Source organism: Grampus griseus (genome assembly GCF_964374135.1).
Source record: "Grampus griseus genome assembly, chromosome: 2".
NCBI lineage: Eukaryota > Metazoa > Chordata > Mammalia > Artiodactyla > Delphinidae > Grampus > Grampus griseus.
Window position 1 is genome coordinate 103,727,794 of NC_139018.1, and position 24,265 is coordinate 103,752,058.

Consider the following 24,265-nt stretch of genomic DNA (forward strand, 5'->3'; position numbering starts at 1 on the left):
GCCCTGAACTCAGCTGACAGAGAAGTTACTAGTTATTGTCTCAGCACTGCTGACACCTGAACGTGGTGACTTCCATCGTCCCTGGGTGTCACCGGTATTGGGATTTCCTCATGGAAAAGGGGTAACCATTTTTTACAGGAAAAAAAAAGCTGACAGGCAGGCAACACAGCCGATGCCTACAATGAGAAAGGCACCAGGGACTCCTTCACCCATGTTTCACAGGCTCCTTGGCATGAGTCTGGCATCTACCTACCCGAGTAGACAATGATCATCTTGAAAAAAATCAGAAAATCTGTGCCCTGAGTAAAGGTGGCCGTGACTCAGCACTGGTCCCTCTTTGTTCCCAGCAGTGCTGTAAGAGGAGAATTCAGTCTAAAGTGAGCTTGAACACAAAAGGAAAGTCCTCATCAACGGGAAGGTTTTGTTCCCTCCTGTTCACTTCCAGGATGGTTAGAGTGAGAAGGCCCTGGGCTACGTGGGGCAGAAAGGCCTTTCCCACAAGCGTGCTCACACTCAGGCGTGGGGGTTCTTAGTTTGGGCCCACATCTCCGATGCCGCTCCCGTGGGAGAGAAGCTACTTTTCAGAGCCAATCTGCCTCCTGGCATCTTCAAGAGAATACATTCCTGGTCTTCCCTGGTGGCTCAGTGGTTGAGAGTCCGCCTGCCGATGCAGGGGACACGGGTTCGTGCCCCGGTCCGGGAAGATCCCACATGCCGCGGAGCGGCTGGGCCCGTGAGCCACGGCCGCTGGGCCTGCGCGTCCGGAGCCTATGCTCCGCAACGGGAGAGGCCACAACAGTGAGAGGCCCACGTACCGCAAAAAAAAGAGAGAATACATTCCTCATTGCTGTCTCAGCTAAATGAATATACCTCCAGGTGTGCAGGTGAAACCAAAAATACATATCCTGGCTTGCTTCCCACTGCCATGGGATGTTAAGTCTTTCGGCCACGCTGGAAATCTTAAGCAGCTCCATTTCCGAAGTATAAGAAAAAAATAAGCGCAGAAACTTGCTGCCGTATGCTTCTATACTTGTGCTTATAAGGGAGGGAAAAATCACCCGCTTCTGCAACCCTTCCGGAGAACACAAATACTGCTAAAATCAAAACTGGCAATAATAATAGGGCAATTCATTACCCTTCCCTTCCAGAGAGAGACCGAAGCTGTACCAGTTTATTGGCACTTACACTAACTCCGGGGTTGTGCTGCTTCTAATTACAATCTATTTTATGTAGTCTAGATTCATCCTTTTCTAATTTAGCTGACTTTCCTTTCTAGTTATTTGGACCCATATGGTAAACCATTCACAGCTGTGTTGTACACTCTGCAGTATATATTTAACCCAAGGCCAATCTAGACCAAGAGACTCCTACAGATCTAAGTCTCAGAAACCTCTTGTTAATTAAGCAATATTACTACTTTTGCATGGCTTTATTCAGTTTCTAACTAGACATTAATTAAGGTAAGTAATTGCAGAGTCTACCTCAAGCCAGAGCATACACAAAGCAATCCTCCATTTGGTTTAGGTGACATGCTCAGGGAACACTGAGATCCCTTCAAACCAAAAACAAAGCAAACTTACAAGTGTGAGCTAAATTCCTTTTGGAAAAAAGGATCAAAGCTTACTAGGGGACTGTTAATCCTTCGGGGATATGGTCCGGATTCTGGAACTGCCTTCTGCTGCCTTCTCTTGCCAGCCACATATCCTGACTCTGCACTCACCTGTATGCCGGTATCTGTGTACATTTTCACTACTATTCAGGTTAAATATGTACTTTTTCACATGATCCCAGGGGCCTGGGCATTAGAAAAGTTTAATGAAATAAAGTCGTTGCCCTCAAGGAGCTCACTTTCTGGTGGGAGAGACAAACTCATAGATAAATAACCATAACACAATGTGGCAAGAGCTATAAATGAGACACAGATCAAGGAATAAATGATTCTGCCTCCCACTTAGAGAAAGCTCGGAGAAGAGGCGGTGCATCAGCTCAGGCCAAGATGAGTGGGAACTGCCTGGATGTCAGAAGTGCGCCAACACTCCCACTAGAAGCGGGCTGCACACTCCTGAGAGAGCAAAGGCTCTGTTTGTGGCACCGAATAGCCTGGAGATGAAGCTAGACAGAGAATCTGCAATGGATGAGGCAAGGAGGCCCGTAAAAATAAGGACAGGGACTTCCCTGGTGGCGCAGTGGGTAAGACTCCGCACTCCCAATGCAGGGGGCCCGGGTCAGGGAAATAGATCTCACATGCATGCCACAACTAAGAGTTCACGTGCCACAACTAAGGAGCCCACCTGCAGCAACTAAGACCCGGCACAACCAAATAAATAAATATTTTATAAATAAATAAGGACAAATGCCCTAGCAGCTCAGGTGAGAGATAAGGGCAGAGGAGAAGGGAGGGATAAGAGCTGTTTTGGGGCCTTCTGACCAGTCTAGGCAGCACCAGCCTATAGATGTCACCCAGGTCTGCCCCTCCTAACTCTCTCCACTGCAGGCCTGCCTCGGTTTACAATCCTTGGGTTTAAGAGCAGTGAGTAACCCTAGGCCACAGCTGACTTGCTCACAGCCCTTCTGCCTGCGAGTACTCGGATAGGGAAGCGGACGTACATCAGGCAGTACAGGTAATGCCCAGCATGCTCTACACTCGGCACACGCACACACACGTGCGCACACACACCTGGGCTACCCTGAGAGGGGAGGCCCAGAGGGTCATCTTTTCACGGTCCTTTGGCGTTGTTTGTATCAGCATTTGAGGTTTACCCTGTTTCCTTGGATGTCAGGGAAACACCAATTAATTTGCATTGTATTCTCCTGGAAAAGGGTTTGAGACAGAGCCAGTTAAGGTGGGGCATGAGCTTCCTAATTACACTTAAAGTGAAAGGCATTCTAAAAGGGAAGGTAAGATCTTAATTAGCTCATTTTTTTTAAACTAGTGTTAGTATCTAAAAAGATCAAGGGGAAGGAGAAAAAACCAAAAGGAATGTGAGTTTCCCAACTACAGCTGACCCTCGAACAACTGGAGGGTTTGGGGTGCCGATACCCCCAACAGCAGAAAATCCACATATAATTTATAGTCGGCCCTCCTTATCCTCAGTTCCATATCTGTGGATCCAACCAACCTCTGACCGCGTAGCACCGTAGTACTTAGCGTTGAAAAACCTCCACGTGTAAGTGGAGTTCAAACCCATGTTGTTCAACTACGATGACTTCATTTTTGTTTTTAATTTAGTTTACTGCTTTCTGTTATGAAGGTAATACATGTCACCACAGAAAAATTGGAAAAAACAGAATATACCGAAAACACAGGAAAAGAATCAATTACCCATAATTCTATATATCAGTTAATAATGCCTTTTATCTTTTTCTTTCTGACATAAAAAAAATTGTGGTGGTATGATCATACTGTATACACTATCTTATGTCCATTTCCTACGCAACTGACAAATTCAAGGTGAAATATGAGCGTTCCAAAATTGTGGTGATGGCTGTACAATTCAGTGGATATACTAAAAAAAACTGAATTGTACATTTTATATAGGTGAATTGTATGAGATGTGAATTATATCTCAATAACAATGTAAAAAAATTGTTTACAAACTTTACTTCTCATGTCTTGGTGACATTCTACAGACATTCTATGCAATATAAAGGCAGTTACCATAATGTACTAAGTCACTCTCCAACTAGAAGATGGATCTAGGTTTGTCACCATCATAACCAATGCTGATACAGCACAGGGAGATCAGCTCAGTGCTTTGTGACCACCTAGAGGGGTGGGATAGGGAGGGTGGGAGGGACCGAGATCCAAGAGGGAAGAGATATGGGGACATATGTATATGTATAACTGATTCACTTTGTTATAAAGCAGAAACTGACACACCATTGTAAAGCAATTATACTCTAATAAAGATGTGAATAAAAGTAATAACCAATGCTGATAATAAAATCTTTGTTACAACTCAGAACTCTGTATAGCTATCATATTCTTTCCTCTCGAGTTTCCTAGAAGGATTTAAGGTTCTAAATATACCAACAATCTAGAAACTATTTTAAAGGACCAACAGACTTAACTCAAGAAAAATCAGTTACTCTTTAAAATCACTAGGCACCAAAAACAAATAATAAAAAGCAGTCTTAAGTGGGACCCACCGGGCATTAAGTTTGGGAGAGAAGAAGACAGGAGACCAAAAGCCGGACCCACAAATATAACATGTATCTGACACCCATAGAATCACAGCTAGAAAATGTTCTCATGCCTGAAAACAACTCACGGCAAAGTAAAAAGTCCAACCCTGGCAGGTGGGTAGCATAACACTGGGGTGCTTGAGAGCACAGCCCTGGGGCTGGAAAGAGTCGTGTTAAAACCCCTATCTGAACCACAGCCAAGAGACCTGGAGCATGTTAATCCTAAATTATGTCCGCCATAAACTGGGGACGATAGCACCCTACACGAGAGGATTAATCTGAAGTTCACCTAGGAAGAATGTTCCTGAAGTGCCTGGTGCCACGCCAGCCCATAATCAGCAGCACTCAATAAGCAGCTGCAACCCTAATAATGGTGATGTCATCTGCACTTGACCAAACTGGAATGCAGGAATCCAGATCTTAGCCCTCCAGATGTTTCTGCTTAGAAACTACAGTATTTTTCTAACTCAGAAAGCGCCTGAAGGTATTTTTATTACCCTGGGAGTTTCAGCTGTTACCAGAGTTCATTTGCGCAATCTTTACATTCCAGTGTGCTAAAAGCTTTCTCATGCAGGGATAAAAGCAGCCTTTGTCTCAAGCTTGTAAAAGGCACCATCTTTGTCAGATGAGTTAACTGTTAAACTTCGGTTATATCTCTACAATGGCTAGTTGGGAAACCCCAGGAATGCAAGCACATTCAAATAGTGAGAAGGTGAGTTTTTAGGAGAGCGGATTGCGTGTGTGTGTGTGTGTGTGAGCGGACTGTGTGTGTGTGTGTGTGTGTGTGTGTGTGTGTTAAGGTGACATATTTTGAGTATTATCTATATGCCAGGCACCATGCTAAGAGCTTCCTACTTCACAACAACCCTGTGAGGTGGGAACTTTCATTAGCCCTCCTTCTACAGTAAGGAAGCTGAGGCTTAAGAAAGTTAAATGTTTTCCCAGAGTCAGACAGCTAGTAAATTAGTGGTAGAGCTAAGATTTGAACCCACGAACACATATGCTCTCATCCACTAGGCTCCACCAAGTAGAACTGACTGCAGGGAGGTAAGCCCTGCAGACTTTAGTTTCATTTTCTGACTAGTGACTTCCTGACTTCCCAGCTTGGCCTTTGACAAGTATCGTCATTTAAAAGCACCAAAAAAGATGGCTTTTTGAAGGTAGTTAGTTGTCCAGGCCGCCCGTAGTGGGAGGTGCCCACAATGTCCCCATGGAAACGAAGGCTGCTTTGAGGCCAGTGACGCAAACCTATGTCCTATTAGAACCACAGGACGTAAAGGATCTTTCTGCACTCCTTCCTATCCCTGGAAACACAGTCACCAGTTTTTCCAAGGGTTCTAGGAAAAGTGACTATGCAATTTATCCTGCAAAACAAGACAATTCGGAGGGCGAAAGGGGGCACAATCAGTATATATGCCGGCATAACGGGGACACATGTCCACGCCAATTTTAGGGCCCCAGGTCACCCTGACTGAGGTCCCCAGTCTGTCAGTGACCCGTATGTGAATTGTATGCATGTGTCAATAAGTAAAAGCACTCCATCGTCCTAATGTCCCACAACTCGTCAGCAGGGGATGAACAAGCACCCACTCTGGCTGCTGGATCACATACGTGTCTCAATCTAGCCTCATATGAAAAGAAGCACTTTGTCCAAAAGGGGAAAAGAGTGTGGTGAATCACAAGCATCACTACAATAATCACAGTGTTTCCAAGGATCCAGGGATGGGGCAACCCCAAAGGTACATGCTTCGTTAACGTAAGCCAAAGAAGTCTGAACGCTGGCTTTTGTGGATACAGAAAACAGCACGATGACCTGAACAGGCCCTTGCTCAACAGGCCCTCACTCAACTCTTACCCAATTAAATGCTTTATCTGCTTTATTTCAGAACAGAGGCTTTTATGCCTCCTTGTCCTCTCTTACTCATCCTGGAACTCTAGGAAATACAATCATCCCGACAGCTCTTCAAACCCAAGCTCCAGGCCTAAGGAGGGGCGTAATAACTTGTGGAGCTAAAAAAAAAAAAAAAAAAAAGAAGTCTGAATTTTTCGCTCATTAGATCAATCTGAGATCAAAGCAGTAAAATGTTCCCAGCATTTTTCCAAGAAATGTAATAAAATTCAAGGGGATTTAGGACCAAAAAGAGACCCTTAGGGATCACCATGACCAAATTCTTCCTTATAGAAGGGGCAGTGAGGCCTCAAAGTGAAGAGCTCAGCCCAAAGCACACACCCAGGGGATCAGCCCTCCTGGCCCTCAGCTAAAGCCTATTTCCATGTCACTGTGCTATTCGGTGATTTAGTTTCTCATGTTTTAAATCTTCTTCTCTCCAAAGAGAGGAGGGAGGGAGGGAGAAAGAGGGGGAACAAAGGAGAGAAGGATGGGGTGGGGTAGGTTTTGATCGCTCCATTAAAGCTTGATGACGATTTCAAATGACCAATATATGAAGATTCAAGAAAGAGACTAAAAACCCTTTGGTCAGTGTTTGACAAGGAGGACAAATGGATGGCCTACCTTTAGTCTTGATGGCTGTCTCAATGTTCAGAGCATCCCGCTCCGCATCAAAGTTGGTGTACGCTTTGACTGACCCGTACGCACTTGGAGGTGTGGAGTGCTGAGGTTAAAAGACAAACACACTTCAATCCCACATATTTAAAATCCTCTTGTTGAAATGTCAATTCCTAAAATTTTTTTCCCTATTGTTTCTTTTAATAATTCGCATCATTCTTAGGCTAGGTAACTCAGTAAGTATATGAACATGCCATCCCACATAGGATACGAAACTTCCTTATTTCTAATGAGAATTCTTCTTCAAAGGCTCAACTAGTTTAGAATATGATAAATCTATTTCTACATTTCATCTTACTTTTCATGCAAGCTCAAAGGCGGAAAACGCAAAGCTGGGCACTTGAAACCACCCGTTTCTTTGCGGAAGGCTTTGAAGAGCATGAAACTGGGCTGGCCAAAATTTGAAACAAGCTGGAAATGTGGAAATGCCTGAATGACAAGTGTGTTTAGCCAAGTTTTTGCTACAGGCACATGAATTTCCACTGAGCCTGTATCATTGAGCTCACAATTCTTTAAAAAGCAAATGTAGAATGCCTGCCTGCCTGTCTCGGACTATGAGGTAAGTGAGGGAAGCATCTTCTTCCTGCATCCCCCCCACCTCTGGCCACCGCCGTGGAACCAAGGTGGTCAGGCCACATGGCCCACATCCTCTTCATATCGGCCAGGTTCCGCCGGCTTTCTCTACTCTCTCTACCCTCCATTCTGCTGTCTTTAACACGATCCCCTCTGCCTACTACTCTTCCTAGTATTTTTTTTCTCACTGCCCTTTAAACCATAGGTTCTTCCTTTCTGGTGCTTTTCAAAGCCCATCATCCTTCCAGATCTGATGGACCCTCCCCAGCTCTCCCCACCCCAGACTGAGGTAAGGACAACAGCATGATTCTACATCAGTTCTCCTCCCCAGAGTGTTAACTTCTCTCCTTTGAAATGCACTTACAGCCCTCCTCCTCCCTGCTATCCAGTCCCAAAGCAAAGGACAGACAAAACAGGACTGACAATGTTCTTTAGGTTGGCTGATGGCCAGTGGACCCATCCACCACTACACCGCCTTCAATGTCAAGGCTCCCCATCCCTGCCTCCCCACACTGCACACCTCCCATCACATCATGACTCCGTCTAGGCTCAGTTTCTGGGAATAGTCGGAGACTGAGTTGCCCTGACTTACCTTTCCACCCACACGCATCACGTGACAAGGCACCCCAGCATTTATTAGCAGTGAGGCTGTGCAGGTAGACAACTAAGATGCCATCCTCCCAAATGTCTCCTAGCACAAAGCCACAAATCTAAGTTCAGGGCTGGACAAAATGTTCCAAAATGTACTTGTGACCATCTTGGCCAAATAGTAAATCCAGTTAATACATATAACTGAAACACAGTGGATTATCAAGGTGTTTTCCATGTAATTTCACTACTTAAACTTTCCAGTAAGATTAACTCAATGGGAATAGCGTACACATTCAGGAAAAGGTAATGACAAAGTGTTATTCTGAAATACTTACTATATATGCTATGGTGGCTACAAAATGAGGACAGAAATCTAAGGGAACACATTTTCCTATTTATTAACAATGCCATCAGTTATTAACAAAGGCAGGCAGTCTGGCCATCGAGCCATATCAAATATGGCTTCATATATCAGGTGCTGTGTCATCTCATCCCAAAAACAACAGTGAGTAGGGAAAAGTTTTACATAATTTTATAGTATCTCCGGAAATAAAATTAAATGGATAACTGAACTTACTACCTGTAAAATTCATTTATCTGAAAATCAAGTTATGGAGGTCCAAGTGATGTTTCTCTTCCCTCAAAGTATTGGGGAATACATGACATTTTCTATTGCAGTCCCATCTCTCCACAGAGAAGCACATCATACTAGAGTAACTTCAAGGGCCACATGAAAAGCCCTCTGATGAAACCCGATACTAAAAATGATCTAATGATCTGATCCATTAAGAAAAAATTTTATTTAGCTCTTGGACTTGTCTGGACCTCAACATGCTGCTTGTATGGTTGCCAACAACAGTGTGCACAAGGTCCAAGAAGAAAGAGGAAAACGAGGTAGGCTTTACACTCCATACAACCTGTGCTCGCACCAACATCATCCATCTGAATGTTTTATTGGCAAGCACCAGAGACAGAGGGTTCTGTACCACATGACCCAAGCTGCTGTCAACCCACTTGAGTGCTTTCTTTGTATTTTAATTTCAGTCAGAGCGTATTTTGAAATATCTGGAAGATATGCCTACAAACCAGTGTCACTGCTGAGTTTCTGTAAAAGTCAGTTCTGCCAAGATAACCTGAAAGATGTATGGTATTATTAGATAGTTTACATATTCATAATTTATACTCTACTTTATTCTAAAAGCATTTGTAATGACATAATTTTGCATATAGCTTTTAAAATTTTTGACTGTAAAACAAAAAAGCAAATGTATCAGAATTTCCAAGTTCCTGTGAAAGACAATTAAGTATAAGTCTGAGCTACCTGATAGCCAAAGCAAAAAAGGCAACAAGATGAATTATAATACTTCTATTATTTAGTTAAAAAAAAAAAATTCTAGCTATTTTGAAGAAAAGCTTTCCCAGGTACTAAATTTTAAAAAGTCCTTGTCTGGAATAACTCTCTGGACACTATAAGAAGTCCAAAACATGCAGGATCATTTTCAATATGGCTGTGGCTTATGCCAACTATTAATAAAATCTGAGGGCATGACATTAAAAATCCTGTATCAATGAGTACCTTCTGTAGAGCACAGGGAACTCTACTCAGTGCTCTGTTGTGACCCAAATGGAAAGGAAATCCAAAAAAGAGGGGATATATGTATCCGTATGGCTGATTCACTTTGCTGTATATCAGAAACTGACTGACACAGAAGTGTAAAGCAACTATACTCCAATTAAAGAAAAAGAAAAAAAAGTCCTCGGGCTTCCCTGGTGGTGCAGTGGTTGAGAGTCCGCCTGCCGATGCGGGGGACACGGGTTCGTGCCCCGGTCCGGGAAGATCCCACATGCCGTGGAGCGGCTGGGCCCGTGAGCCATGGCCACTGAGCCTGCGCGTCCGGAGCCTGTGCTCCGCAATGGGAGAGGCCACAACAGTGAGAGGCCCGCTAATGCAAAAAAAAAAAGTCCTGTATCATCACAATAATTACTACCACTGGCATGTTAAGTATATAGCAGGATAAAATTCCAAGCATCTCAGTGTCACTAGTGTCTGTCCAATTTTAATGTGATGCCAAAACAGTTTCTGGAGCCATACCATTTCTTTCAAATTGAACTACTAGGAACAGCTAAAGCACTGGGGAAGACAGGGAAGCAAGGGGATTCCGGGAATGACTGTCCGAATTTTGTCCTCATTTTCCTTAGATGTACAAGGAAAGGAAGAGGCACAGCTACCCAGAGAGATGACCAAGTTGCAAAAATTACACAAAGTGAAAATGATATACTTACATCACCCTCCAAGCTGAGCTTGCAGAGAATTTCATGAACGGTAGACATTTTGAAAGAAGCTGGAAAAAAAAAAGTACAATTCTTTATTATGAACAGGCTTTCCTTTCCCCCGAAGCGCAGTGATTCATTATACTCATCTCTACTTCTTGGGCCATTTCATCTGACGATATTAGAGTAATTTGTGCAAATAGATGCAATTCCTATCTTGTGATTAGGAAAATTAAAGCTGAGAGATGGTTTGCCTTAGGTTTGGGATGGACGACAGAACTAGCTAGTCTTGTTCTTGCCCAGTTTGAAGAGAACCTGGGGAGACTGACTTGTAAATACAAAACCAAAACGTTTCTTCCCAAGACCAGTCCAAACAGGATAAGACTGAATCTTCCAGTTCTCCTAAAAAGTGATGATCTTGTCAAACCATCCAGTACTGCTGTATTTTTCACCAATAATTTAATATATCATATATAATATATATCCATAGTCTGAAAACTATGGATATGAACTGAAATCAGTAGCATTTTCATGCTGGCTGATTCCTAAATGGAGCCCTTTATTACTATCCATAATTAGTCTCTTACCTCACCAATGCTTAGAAGATATTAAACTGCATGGACATATATACACTACCAAACGTAAGGTAGATAGCTAGTGGGAAGCAGCCGCATAGCACAGGGAGATCAGCTCGGTGCTTTGTGACCACCTAGAGGGGTGGGATGGGGGGTGGGAAGGAGACGCAAGAGGGAAGAGATATGGGAACATATGTATATGTATGACTAATTCACTTTGTTATAAAGTGGAAACTAGCACACCATTGTAAAGCAATTATACCCCAATAAAGGTGTTAAAAAAAAAGAAGATATTAAACTGTTGATGAGAAACACAATGGACAGATTTTGACCTTAACTCATCCCATAGAAGACTGATACTTGTATTTAAGATTCAAAATGGCTGAAGTTAAGTCATCTTTCAGTTAATACACTTAATTGGACAGTGATACGACAACGTAATGAACTGGCTTTCCAGCTTTGCAATCACACAGTTCTCGGAATTGATATACCAACCCCTGCCAATAAAAAGTGCTCAACTGGCAGGAAATTTACCTCCACTGAGACAAGACAGGTCATTCAGCCAACAGCCTCCCGAAAATAAAGAAAACAGAGCAGAGCTGCATCCTCAAACAGTGGGAACGACGTCTGAATTGCAGCAACTCCTGTTTTGGTCTCTTTTTGCTTAATATTCTTTGATCAAGGAAAGGGTGCCCATGCAATTCAGCTTTCTTTTCTCTTCCAACAGTTTGCTTAGTCTACGTGTTTTCAGTCAGCTGGCTTTGAAGGAATATTTGGACATAGACATTTGTTAATTTATCAGAAGGCTTTGGACTAGGCAGATTCCAGGCTCTGTGTGGGGTGAGTTAGAGGAATTAAGAGAAAAAGATTCGCCTTTATTTATGGTTATGGAAGTATTTCTACAAGATTTTCACCATGAGGTCTCTCCTACACGACATCCTCTCTCTTCTTGATGCTTACAGAAGCATTTTTTTTTTTTTTTTTTTTTGGCAGTACGTGGGCCTCTCACTGTTGCGGCCTCTCCCATTGCGGAGCACAGGCTCCGGATGCACAGGCTCAGTGGCCATGGCTCACGGGCCTAGCCGCTCCGGCTCCGCGGCACGTGGGATCTTCCCGGACCGGGGCACGAACCCGTATCCCCTGCATCGGCAGGCAGACTCTCAACCACTGCGCCACCAGGGAAGCCCAGATGCTTATAGAAGCTTTTTAAGCACACGGCAAAAAAGAAAATCACAGCTATTCCAACTCCCCCATTCCCACAACTCTCAGACACTATCACACACACCCCCAACCCCTGCAATGCATCACAGCACTGGGATACGATCCTAGTTTGTAAAGTCATCCTCTATAAATAAACCGTGGTACATCCAGACAATGTAATATTATTCAGCACTAAAAAGAAATGAGCTATCAAGCCATGAACAGACACGAAGCAAACTTAAATGTATGTTACTAAGTGAAAAAAGCAGTTTGAAAAGGCTACATACTGTATGATTCCAATTATATGCCATTCTGGAAAAGGCACAACCATGGAGACAGTAAAAGGATCAGTGGCTGCTACGGCTTAGAGGGGAAGGAGGGAGGGACGAACTGGCAGAGCGCAGAAGATTTTTAGGGCTGTGATACAGTAATGGTGGATACATGTTATGACACGTTTGCCCAAATCCACAGAGTTTACAACACCAAGAATGAACCCTAATGTAAACTATGTGTTTTGAGTGATAAAGATGTGTCAATGTAGGTCCAGCAATTATAACAAATGTACTTCTCTGGTGGGGGATTTTGATAGTTGGAGAGGTTGTGTGTGTATATAGAGGGGGTGCTGGGAATATATGGGAACTCTGACTTCATAGTCAATTATTCTATGAACCGAAAACTGCCCTGAAAAATAAAGTCTATTTTCTTTAAGAGTCTTGCTCTGTAGCTGGACTGTCCAAGACACTAGCCACCAGCCACATGGGGCTGTCAAGCACTGAAAGGTGTCCAGACCACACTGAGATGTGCTGTAAGTGTCAAGTACACACCAGATGTGGAAGAATTAGTATAAGAATGTAAAATCGAAGAATAATCTCCAACTTCAACTTGGACCAAGACACATTCTACAGCGTCTCATCAGGAGACTGCTGAGAATCACCAAAGAGGACATGAGCTCCCCAGGACACGGACCACCTAAGCCCTGGTCTGGACTCCCACCCCTGGGGCTCAGTCAGAACTGGGCTAGGTTTGCAGTGAGGGGTCAACGGTTGTCATCTGCCTCGCAGAATTCTAGTCCCCACTGTAAACAGCTAAGAAAGAAAAACGTCAAAGCAAAAAGAAGACCAACAAGTCAGAGTTGTTTCCGGGTGGATTAAATTCCACTTATTTATTAGATCAGTTACTTCACATGGGTTCTGAGGTTTAGGAAATCGCAACTTGCAGAGGCGGGTAAGTTTCTGCCAGGGAGTTCTTTCAAGTTGCCTTTCCAGCTCCGAGCACCGGCTTGGGAGACAGCTGCCTAACCATGTCCCAACCCCTCAGTATGGTATAAACCAAAGACCATCAGATTCATGTAATCCTTCTCCCACAGGCACAATACAGAGACAGAAAATGGGGATTTTAAAAAGGCTCACAAGTCTTCCTTGCTGTTTAACGGTCGACAGTGGTACCGCTCTTTCACCTCACGTCAGTCCTACGTGCCACTACCAACGAAATTCCTCTATTTTATCTTGTCACAATAAATAGTTCAAAATCCATCCTTCCGTGATGTTCTCTTACTCCAGCTCCGTCCAGCCCTCTATGTACTCCCCAGCAAAAGTGGACCTCAACCAAACTGTTCCTTGCTTCTCCCCAAACACACCGTAACAGCTTTAATCCACAGCACCTTGATTCGTATCTCCTGCCTCATCCCCTTACCCTTGTCTCTTCTTCTGGTTACAGATGCTGCCCATTCCTCAAGTCACCACACCTCTGGCACCTGCTCCAATGGGGTGGCTGCGGCCCACATTCCCCGGCACTGCCTCTCCCACCTTTCAATGCCAGAAACACTTTCTGATGCCGCTAGACTTACTCACCACTGAGCAAGAGTGTCCTGAGTTCCTGCCACGCGTGCGCCACACATTCAGATGGCAAATACATAGTACAATTCAACCAAACGGGGGTCTCATAGGCCCCAGAGTCCCAGTTCCCCCACAGATTGAAGAGGGCCTCTGCACACTCTAGGTGCTAAATAAACGGTCAGAAATGAGTTGCTATTTTGCATAATGAACATTTATATTTATATTGTTGATACTCATTCTGTAGTAAAAGAATGTCACAGTAACCAAAAAAACAATATCCATGAAGCTTGGGATTACTCCATGCAAGTGTCTTCTGTATCCATATAAATATTGCCTACTCCATGCAAGCTTAAGGGCAAACACATTTTCACCTTAGAAATAAAACACGGCCCTCAGGACTTCCCTGGTGGTCCAGTGGTTAAGACTCTGCGCTCTCAATGCAGGGGGCCCAGGTTCGATCCCTGGTCAGGGAACTAGATCCTGCATACGTGCCATAGCTAAAAGATCCTGCGTGCTGCAACTAAGACCCGGCGCAGCCCAAATAAATAAATATTAAATATAAATATTAAAAATAAATATTAAAAATATTATTTAATAATAATTTTTTTTTTTAAACCATGGCCCTCATTTCTTCACTACATCCAATCCGCTGGTTTCTTCACTACATCCTGGTCTCTTCACTACATCCAATCCCCTGGGAATGCAAAGTCATCTTGCAGACGACTAATTAATCTCCAGAAGAAAGAGTCGGCTGTACCACTTATGTTTGTTAAAACATTAGCTTAATATAGTGCATATGACTAATGAGAAGATGTCAGAGTGCTGCTATCCTTGGAAGCAGAAAGAGAAAGTCTTGGCAGGGCTACTGTAGGTTACAATCACTGGTGACACCCAGGTAATCAATCAACAAGCCCCTAACACACACACACCGGGCCTGCCCCACATTAAAGGCTGGGAGAGACACACACAAAACTATGAAACACAGACTCCACTCCTGCAGAACCTTGCAGCTCTCTTCCCTTCTCGCCCCAGGAAGACTAGCCCAGGTCACCCAGCTAATGAGAAAGGGAGTCAGGGCCAGGTTCCAGGTCCCCTGACTCTTGGGCCCTTGCCCTTTCAACTTCACCACAGTGGCTCTTCATTCCAAGAGATTAAGACATGGAGAGAGAGAAAGATAAAAGCAGCATCAGTGAGACTGGCTAAGGGTCTGAGAGGTGAGGTACTGACTAGTTTGAGAAGGACACTCACTCACCCTGGAAAGTTCCAGCCAGAGAAACAAGGGAAAGCCCGAGGAGATGGGATGTGGGAGAGTGTGTGTGGGGGGGGGGGGCAAGAGGCCAGGTTTAAAACCAGCCATGTCTAATGTGGTGGCACGTGGGGGGCCTGAGATGTAAGTTTCTGAACAGTGCAGATTTAAGCTTGGCTATGGAAAGGGATTTGATGCCAATACTAAGTATCCATTCACCGTATTTGCTCTGGAGGCTGAATTTTCTTGCTGAAACAATAGCTCTGCCTTTTTAGTGTACCTGTTGTTTTTAAGTCTCCATACCATAGGAGACAATTCCACCCCCAGTGACCACTTAGCACACTGAAAAATTCATAAGCGCATTAAAATCAGAACAACCGCTCCGTGTCTGGCAGACCTCTCCACAGACACGAAAATGGCATCACTCTTTCCAACATTACAGCCTCACAAAGATCTCCAACTGGTTTCAACTTGCAAAAAAGAAAGAGAAAAAAATCAGCAAATTCAATCTTTTGATGAGTACCTCCACATACCAGTACCTCTTATTCGCAGGAAAGGACTGGGTGACTTACACAAGATTGTTCAAATCGTCTTCTTCAGGGAAAGTTTTTTGTTTAAGAAAATAACTAGAGAAGTACAAGGAGACTCACTGAGAGCCATACCCACTTCAGACTGGCTTGAAATAACGCACCACTGGGAAGGGAACACAGACACTCCACCCTAACGAAGGGAACAGAACAGTTTCCTCTGGCCTTGAAAATATTAATAAATGAGACTGTTAACAGCCTGACTGGAAAAGCTCTTATAGCGCAAAGCTAGACATTAAAGAAATCCGTGCACCTGCTGGAAATGAAGCAACTTACATCTAACATAAGCACTATCTTAAAGATAAGAGTTTGTCCTTTTTTTTTTTTAAACCCAATAGATTACACTGCATTTCACTGTTTCACTTCCAACACACAGTTGCAACAAAAATAGTACAAGTAAAACAGCTTTAACGTCTCCCTTCCCCCCCAAAAAAAGTAAAAGAAAGTTTGCAAAAAGGTTGAAACAAACAAAAAAAGAAAACCTAAAAGTTAGTGCTTCAAATAATAAAAACAAGTTCTACTGAAATGAATGAAGAACCAGCTCCAGAAAGCCCATATATTAATTCTCACAAACAAACAAAAACACATTGCGGCAGGGCTCCTCTGCCCAGCAGAATCTGAGTATAACCCAGCAGTTTCGTGGTCACACCCACTTTTAAAATGTGGAGTGTTGATGTGTTACTGCAAAACACATCCCTAGCAACCATGATGAATCAATCAGGGCCTGGATGATACAAAGGAGGATTTTTTTAAAACCAAAAAAATGGGGGCGGGTGTGGGGATGGCGGGTTGGGATTCCCCGCCAAGCCCTTACTGTGCAGTCCTGGGTCTACAGGAGCAGACTGACATTTTAAACCAAGAGGGGGTAAAAAAAAATGCATGAGTGGGGGGTAGGGGTAGAGTTCCCACTTTATTCACTCTCCACCCCTCCCTCCCAGAGCATTTTTATTTAACAGAACCTTCCTGAAAGCACACAGTTTTCTCCTTGGTTTTTATGGTCTTGATTAATGCCTGAGTCACAGGAGCAAGTCATTCCCCAGAAATCCTGGAATTCTGCCCAGGGGCCTTGATCAAACTGAGCAGGATGGACACGGTGCTGCACTTGCTCTGGCCTGTCCCTTTTGCTGCCTGATCGGAATCAATATTTGTTTACTAACTCCAGACACACTGTGGCCTCAAGCTCTCAGAGCCTCTCGTTCAATCTCCCGAAGTGGGGTTGGAGTGGGCAGAAAGAGACGTGCAGAAGAATGATGTCACTTGGCACAAAGTACTCTCACGGTTGAGAGATCAAGGTCTTCACATCTACAACTCAATTTCAGTGTTTTATGGCCCAAATATTATATTTCCAATGGGGCCCTGCTGCTTACAGAAAAAGGTCTACACAGCATTCAAGATCTTCCACACTCTGGGCTCTACCTACTTTTCCATAAATAAAGCACATGCAAACACACACACACACACACACACACACACACACACACACACACACACACACACACACACACACACACACACACACACACACACACACACACACACACACACACACACACACACACACACACACACACACACACACACACACACACACCCCAGCACCAGTTAGACTGGATTGGTAATTCTCCAAACACATTCAGCACTGTCCAACTACCTCTAGGCCTGGGTTTTCCAAGTTCCCTCTACTGGGAATGCTCTATCTGGATCAGCTGACATCCTCGGGAGACTTCAGGACACAAAAAATACTGTTACCTTTCTCCTGGACCTCTCCCTGCTCTGTGTTCCTGTCTCTCTTGGTGTATCTGTGAAATATCAGAGCTGAGGGTACAAAGGCGGTCTTCCATTCTATAAGGCAGTCTTCCATTCTATCTGCCCCCAGGGTTTCTGTCTTATGCATCCCCATTTCCCCATAGGTCTGAGCACAGTGCCTAACACACTGGAGGCGTTCACTCACATTTTTGGATGGTTTACACACACTGGGTCTTTCCACATTGTATCTTTTTTTCCTTCTTTTCCACTACATTCTCCTTCCTCAATTTCCTTTCTCTTCCTTGGACTGCGTATCTCAAATGCAGCTCCAGTTCCATACATTCAGAGCTGGAGGCTTCAATTCCCAGCCTCTGTTCACACCTTTGCAAAGCCTGGTAGAGCAATTCAGGAGACTGCCTCTTTCTCATACGATATGCAGCTCTTCACCTTCTCCCACAGCTCAACCTCCACCTTTAATACCGTCAGGGCCCCTTGGCTCCTAGCTCTGTCCACGGGACAACGTGGAAACGTAACCTACATCTCCTTGTGGCAAGAAAGGCAGGGAAGGAGGCAACAAGGAGGAAAGATTTGCAAGTGGCCTGGGGACTCTGACTTCCTCTGAGCTGGGAGTGTGGGGACTGGGTGTGGCAGAGAGACAAAGGGCAAAGATTCCATGTGACAGCCACTCCCTTGAGTCAGAACTTCCCACACCAAGCCTGGGAGTGTAACTCAGACCACTTACTTAGATGCTACTGACTTCTCTCTGACAAGACTGAGCTCAGACGGTTTCACAGCTTCAGGTGTACCCTAGGGGAGACTTGGAGGTAATCTCACTGGAGCCACTGCAAAGAACAAGGCTGGGCATCTCCTGACCCCTACAGCTGACCTGCTCCCCAACAAAAGAGACGGGGACCGCCTCTGGCAACTGGAGGAGGAAAAACAGACCTGACAGTGAAAGAGCAGAAAATTTTTTTTTTAAAAGACTGGAATTTCCTCCTGATGTAGCCTACAACTAGAATAGGGTGTGGCACCAGGGAAAAAGAGGGAGGTGGGTTCCCATATGCATGCAAAAAAAGAACATTCCATTTCTATTCTTTTTTTAAATTTACTTTTGGCTGTGTTGGGTCTTCGTTGCTACCCGTGCGTGGGCTTTCTCTAGTTGCGGCGAGCGGGGGCTACTCTTCATCTCGGTGCGCAAGCTTCTCATTGCGGTGGCTTCTCTCGTTGCGGAGCACGGGCTCTAGGCGCACAGGCTTCAGTAGTTGTGGCTTGCGGGCTCTAGAGCACAGGCTTAGTATCTGTGGCGCACAGGCTTAGCTGCTCCGTGGCATGTGGGATCTTCCCGAACCAGGGCTAGAACCCGTGTCCCCTGCATTGGCAGGCAGATCCTTAACCACTGCAACACCAGGGAAGCCCTCCGTTTCTATTCTCATAGTCAAATCCAGAAGCCAGGTTAAGTCAATGATAACTTTAAACAACACTTTCCCTAAAGCAAGTAAACTATGACGCTCAGGTCTGTGGAACAGCTGGATTAAAGGGGAAATGAGCCCCAACCAAGTTTGGAAACAAATATTAATTTGGGAGAACGTAAAGCTCAAAATCCAATTACTGTCTATACAAATTCACTCGATTTTGTCTATTTTATTTTTTCCCCACTAGATTTAAAGCCTAAAGAGCAGAGTTTTGTTTTTGTTTTGGTCTGTTTTGTTCAGTGCTATATCCTCAGTGCTTATACTGTAAGTAGAACATAGTAGGTGCTTAATAAATATTGTGGAATGAACAGATGTTTAAGGCAGCCCAAGAGAGTCTGGGAACGGTTTTGTGTCCCGGTCCGGGAGGATGCCACATGCCGCGGAGCAGCTGGGCCCGTGAGCCATGGCTGCTGAGCCTGCACATCGGGAGCCTGTGCTCCGCAACGGGAGAGGCCACAGCAGTGAGAGGCCCGCATACCACAAAAAAAAAAAAAAAAAAAGAGAGCGCCTGGGACTTCTATTTGTGACACGTTAAGAAATGCCTCAGCAGGCGCACAGCCCCACACAAGGGAAGACCAAGAACAAAGGCCAAATGCTAGGCCCGATGGTGCAAGAAGAGCCTACAACCCTCAAAATCAATAACAATTATAGAAGGATATCTACCTTGCCAGGAAAACTACTTAAATTAGAAATTAGTCAGGAAACCAATGGCCATGACTGCCGGCATGTCAATCGATACAGGATTTTTAATAGCTCAAAGACAGAGGATGTTATTGTGACCCCAGTCCAAGACCAAGCTCTTGCTCAAAGCCAGTGAGTCAGCAATATTTCCTGGGCATTTGCAACAGGCAAGGCATTTAGCACTGCAAGAAATCACAAAATCTAGGCGGTCCCCTAATCATAAACCTCCAACTAAAAAATTTACATTGATGGTCACACCTTTGCACTGCAGATGCAATCCATACCTCTGGAGAAAGCCTTGACTGAAGATTTGAGATAATAGGTGGAGTCAGAAGTGCTGTATGGGATGGTCTTAACACCACTGACCACTAAGCACACTGAACCTGGCCTCATATGAGATCCTCCTTCACAATGCTTGAATATTATATTATGTGGCTCCTTCCATAGCCTCAAATTCTATAAATTACAGATGTTTAGGTTTAAAAATGCTCTTGTTATCTTTTAAATAACACATCTCCCCTGGGTTGCTGAGGATTTCAGGACCACCAACCATTCCTAACGTTGAATATTAATGAATATTGACTCAATCTGCTTGTCTCTAGCTGGGTATGAGAACACTGAAGTGGGAGGGAGGGGGGAATGCAGCAGAACTGGAGAAGAATGGACAGGCTTTTGTAATATGTGGGGGCGGGAGGGGTCTCCAAGGAGGCAGGAGGAAGAGAGTAAAGTAGAGAGGGTGATAAGGACATAATTTTCCAATTAAAATAATTTAATCAGGGCCAACCTTAAAACTTAGAAAACTTCCAGTAAAATACTTCAATGATTTACTCTTACATATTATACCTCACCCTCCTCCCACCCTCCCTCCCCACCCACCATCACTCCCATCCCGCAAATTAGGCATTGTACTATCAGTACTTCGATATAGTGCAGGTTAAGGTAGGGGTTTTCTGGGCTAGCCTGAGAACCTAAGCACCTTCTGTAACATTGTTTCAGTGCTACAGCGCATTCTGCATTCGAAATGACCAAGTTCCGGACAGGCACAGTAGGGCACACTTTTGGACAGAACCCATCAGTACCGTCAGTATGAGCTCAGGGGTCCCGACCCCTGGACTCCAGGACCTTAGGGCTCCTGGTAAACACCCAGCGTGCCCCATGAAGTTACTGTTCTTTTACCTCTAATAGCTTTAAAATGGCAACTCTTAACACAAAAAGAATGACACTCGGTTTTGGTATGGCACTTAATGTTTCCAGTGTGCTTTACAAATTTATTTTTGAATGAATATGGTTTTTGGAATCTTCGATAATAACCCTATGTGGGGAAAGTAAGAATGTGCATTCTTAAACCACTTTCATAGATAAGGAAATTGATGTCCACACCTTTTTTTTAACTGAGAGTTGATGGAATCCAGGCCTACAACACCAGGCGCTGGGACCCATCTCACAGAGCTACAAGGAGCAGCCCGGGGGCCTACGCCCTTTTCTGAACCCTCTGTCCCTGACTCAATGTCGCATCAGCGCCAGTAAGTCAGTGACGATTCTCCCCACAGAACCACGGGAGAACACTTCCTTTCCTGATGCAAAAGTAGTCAACCAAATAAGAAACTCTCCAGATACACGGAAATCAAAAGTTGCTCTCCTACAAGATAAGCTAAACAAAGGAGAATGAGGGGAGGTTCTTCCGTTGTTTTGTTTTACTGGGGCAGGAGGTTGCTGCTAAAAACTCCCACCCCTCATCCTCCCCCGACTGCTTCCCTCCTGCTCGTCGGCACAAGTTCCACAAATGCTCGTTTGTTTCAAGTAAAGTTAACTTGGAACAGATGGGGATTACTTTCTAGATAGCCGTAGCGCTAGTGTTAAACGTGGAGGGTGCCGCACGTCTGCTCTCCACCCGACCAGGGGCTCGCAGGGAGGCCACACCCAGCCCCCCAGCGGCGCCCGGCGCGTCTGGAATGCGAAGCCTCCCTCCGCCCCCCTCCCCGGCGCCACCTCGTCGGGCTTCCTGCGAGCACTTCGCGGGGGATGCCCGACTCCCTCCTGCCCTGCACGCCCCAGGCCGGGGCACACGCGGCCCCCCTCACTCCTGTCCAGACCCCCCTCGCCACTGGGTGCCCTCCTCGCAAAGCTCCTAGTGCGGACCGTCCCTTCAGCCCCCTCCCCGGACGGCCTCCCGAGTCCCCGTCTCCAGAGCTGCTCTTTGCAAGGCCGTCTCCTTCCCTCGCTCTCCACACCCCGCCAGCGCGGCGGCCCCGGGGCCATAGCGGGCGGGCGGGCGGGGCGCCCCGCTTACCTGGGCCAAGCGCAGTGCGCTGCGAGCGTCGCCAGATGCAAAGCGGAGCCAGCTGGCCTGGGTGGGGCTTTTATATCCGCCACATCCTCGCGGTGCACGGGAGGCCCGCCCCGCCGCCCCCCGCCCCGCCTTCTCCTGCTCCGGCCGCTAGCACTCGAGTCAGGGTGACTCACAGTCCCGGGTCCGCCCGCTCGCCCCCGGGAGACGCCTCGCCCTGGAACGTTCCCCGGGCCGCGCCAGTGGGAGCGGCCCCACGCCCACGGCTCTGCCGTCCGATGAAGCGCCACCGAGGCTTCCTCGAGGCCTAGTACCGGCCTAGTTTTCTCCTCTCTTCCTCTTTTACTTCTCGAGCGCCACGTCGAGCGCGCAGCCCTGCCTCAGGTTAATACGTTTTCAAGACTTTCGTAGACTCTGACCTTACGTCGCTTTTTTGTTTGTTTAAGGCGTCAATGCAATGGAAGGAAGAATTGTTCTAAGAAACATAAATCGTGATTCCCCTGAGCTGGGCCGTTGGCATCCAGCTCCCCATTACCGTCTGCAAACATATCAGCTTAACCTCTGACCGGCTATTGCCGGGAGGATCGCGGGGAGGGAGATCCGCCGGGTCCTGGCGGGCAAAGGACTGGCCCCGCCCCGGCCTCGGAGCGCGCCGGGAGACGCGGAGCCATGGTGGGAGTTGGGTGGGGGGGTAGGAGGCCGAAGCCAGGAGCCAAGGTCCCACCCCGCCCGCCCGGGGAGGCGCCCTTTTCCCGAGCGCTCTCTGCTTGGCTTCCCTCCACGCCTCCCGCGACCCTCCGGGACTCCCACACGTCCTCGTGGCAGGCCGTCCCGGGCTGGGTGGGGCCGGTGGCTTTGAACCTCGAGTTCCAACAAATAAGTTTCCTCCCTTACTTCTGTCCTAACTGCCGTTCTTTTTTGGGGTTTTTTTTGTTTTTTCTCAGACTCTTAGCTCCATGGCTTGGTTTTGCTGTTTCTCGCTTTTCTTCCACTCTCTGCTTCCACGAACCGCAGTGGCAACACGCAGGCAAACATGGTTTTGTGGTTGATTGCGCAAATACTGTACTCACCTCAAACTAGCAGGAGAGTTTTGCTAAGAATCCCAAAGATCTCTCTGCACCTTTGAATTCCTCCCTTTCACAGACCTCACTTAGCTTTCTACTGATGCTTCTGTTTTAATCCCCCGTCTATCTTAACGTCCGTTTTTACTTTCCAGTTAAGCGTCACTTCACTCCTGGGAATCAGGAAACAGCAAGGCCAAGACATCGTTGCCAAGCTCACAGTCAAGTCCATACCACAAATGGGGTCCCTGGATACTCAGCCCAGAGCACTGTTACCCATTTCTTTCACTCAGAATGAAACATGATAGGCACTGTCAGAAGGACAAATAGAAAATAAAGCAATTCTGTTGATACAATTTCTGATTTACATTTATAGCCCTTCAATTTAGGCTGAAAGCTTTACAGCCTAAACATTTTGGAACAGAAGGAGAACATAGGCTGACCGTAATGGTGAACGGGATTCTGCTTCCCTTCTCTTCTCTGGGCCTCTTGACGCCCAGCTGTGCTGTGATAGGCCCTCTACAGAAGATAAGATTTAATTCGAATCATGTGGAATACCTAAAAGCCAAGTAGCCGGAAGAATGCTTTTGCTTGTCTAGGGCATCCAGCAAAGCCAAACATACAGATCTGTCCAATAACCAGGGTCTGCTTCTTGCTACAGAACTTCACACTGGTATTTTCATAAAAATGAAGCTATCAGACGTCATGGTTTGCTCTTTCTGAGGAATGGGGGGGCCAATTCTGCCAGTTTAAATGAGCTTTTGAATCTCTGAGTGCAAAGATCGTTTTTTCTTTCTTTCTTTCTCCTCCATGGCTGGAAGAATGTTTACAACAACAGATCTCAGATTGTGTCTACTGCTGTGCGTTCTGTTCTCTAAAGCCTTGACTTTATTTTGTTCACACTTTCTCTGCTGCACCTCAACACTGCTAATTGTGCCTAGCTAGCAGTGATAGGCACTCACTAAAAGGTACAGAATAATAGAATTATTCACCCAATAACAGAATGTTAGAGCAGAGAGGGTCCTTAAGAGACTAACATTTCCAATTCTTGATTTTTATAGATGAAGAAACTGGAGCCCAAATAAAGTCTCCTGCCCAGTCCAGAGATTTAAAAATGCACTCAAGTTACTTATTGCAGTTTAACAAATTACCACCCAAACTTAGTGGTTCAAACATAAATAAAACCATTTATTTGCTCATGATTTTGCAATATGGACAGGACTCAGGGGCAACAGCTTGTCTCTTCTCCATGGTGTTGGATGGGGCAGCTCAGTTAGGGTTGTAGGATGGAAAGGAACTTCACTCATTTGGTGCCTCAGCTAGGGTTGCTAGGATGGCTGAGAGCAAGCTGGTTCTCTCTGTCCCTTGGACTCTCATCTGCCAGGTCCT

At 45.6% G+C, this 24,265-nt stretch overlaps 1 protein-coding gene across 1 annotated transcript in view; it reads right to left on the reverse strand.

The window, feature by feature from the left end:
- ANXA2 (annexin A2) overlaps positions 1-21,862 on the reverse strand; it is a 44,331-nt gene extending 22,469 nt beyond the window's left edge. The window contains exons 1-3 of the mRNA XM_082649128.1: positions 21,819-21,862; positions 10,199-10,257; positions 6,698-6,797 (exon numbers count right to left, since the gene is read on the reverse strand). Of these exons, the coding sequence (XP_082505254.1) occupies positions 6,698-6,797; positions 10,199-10,246 (148 nt within the window). The 5' untranslated portion in view covers positions 10,247-10,257; positions 21,819-21,862. The remainder of the gene's footprint in view (positions 1-6,697; positions 6,798-10,198; positions 10,258-21,818) is intronic.
- Between the last annotated feature and the right edge of the window lie 2,403 nt (positions 21,863-24,265).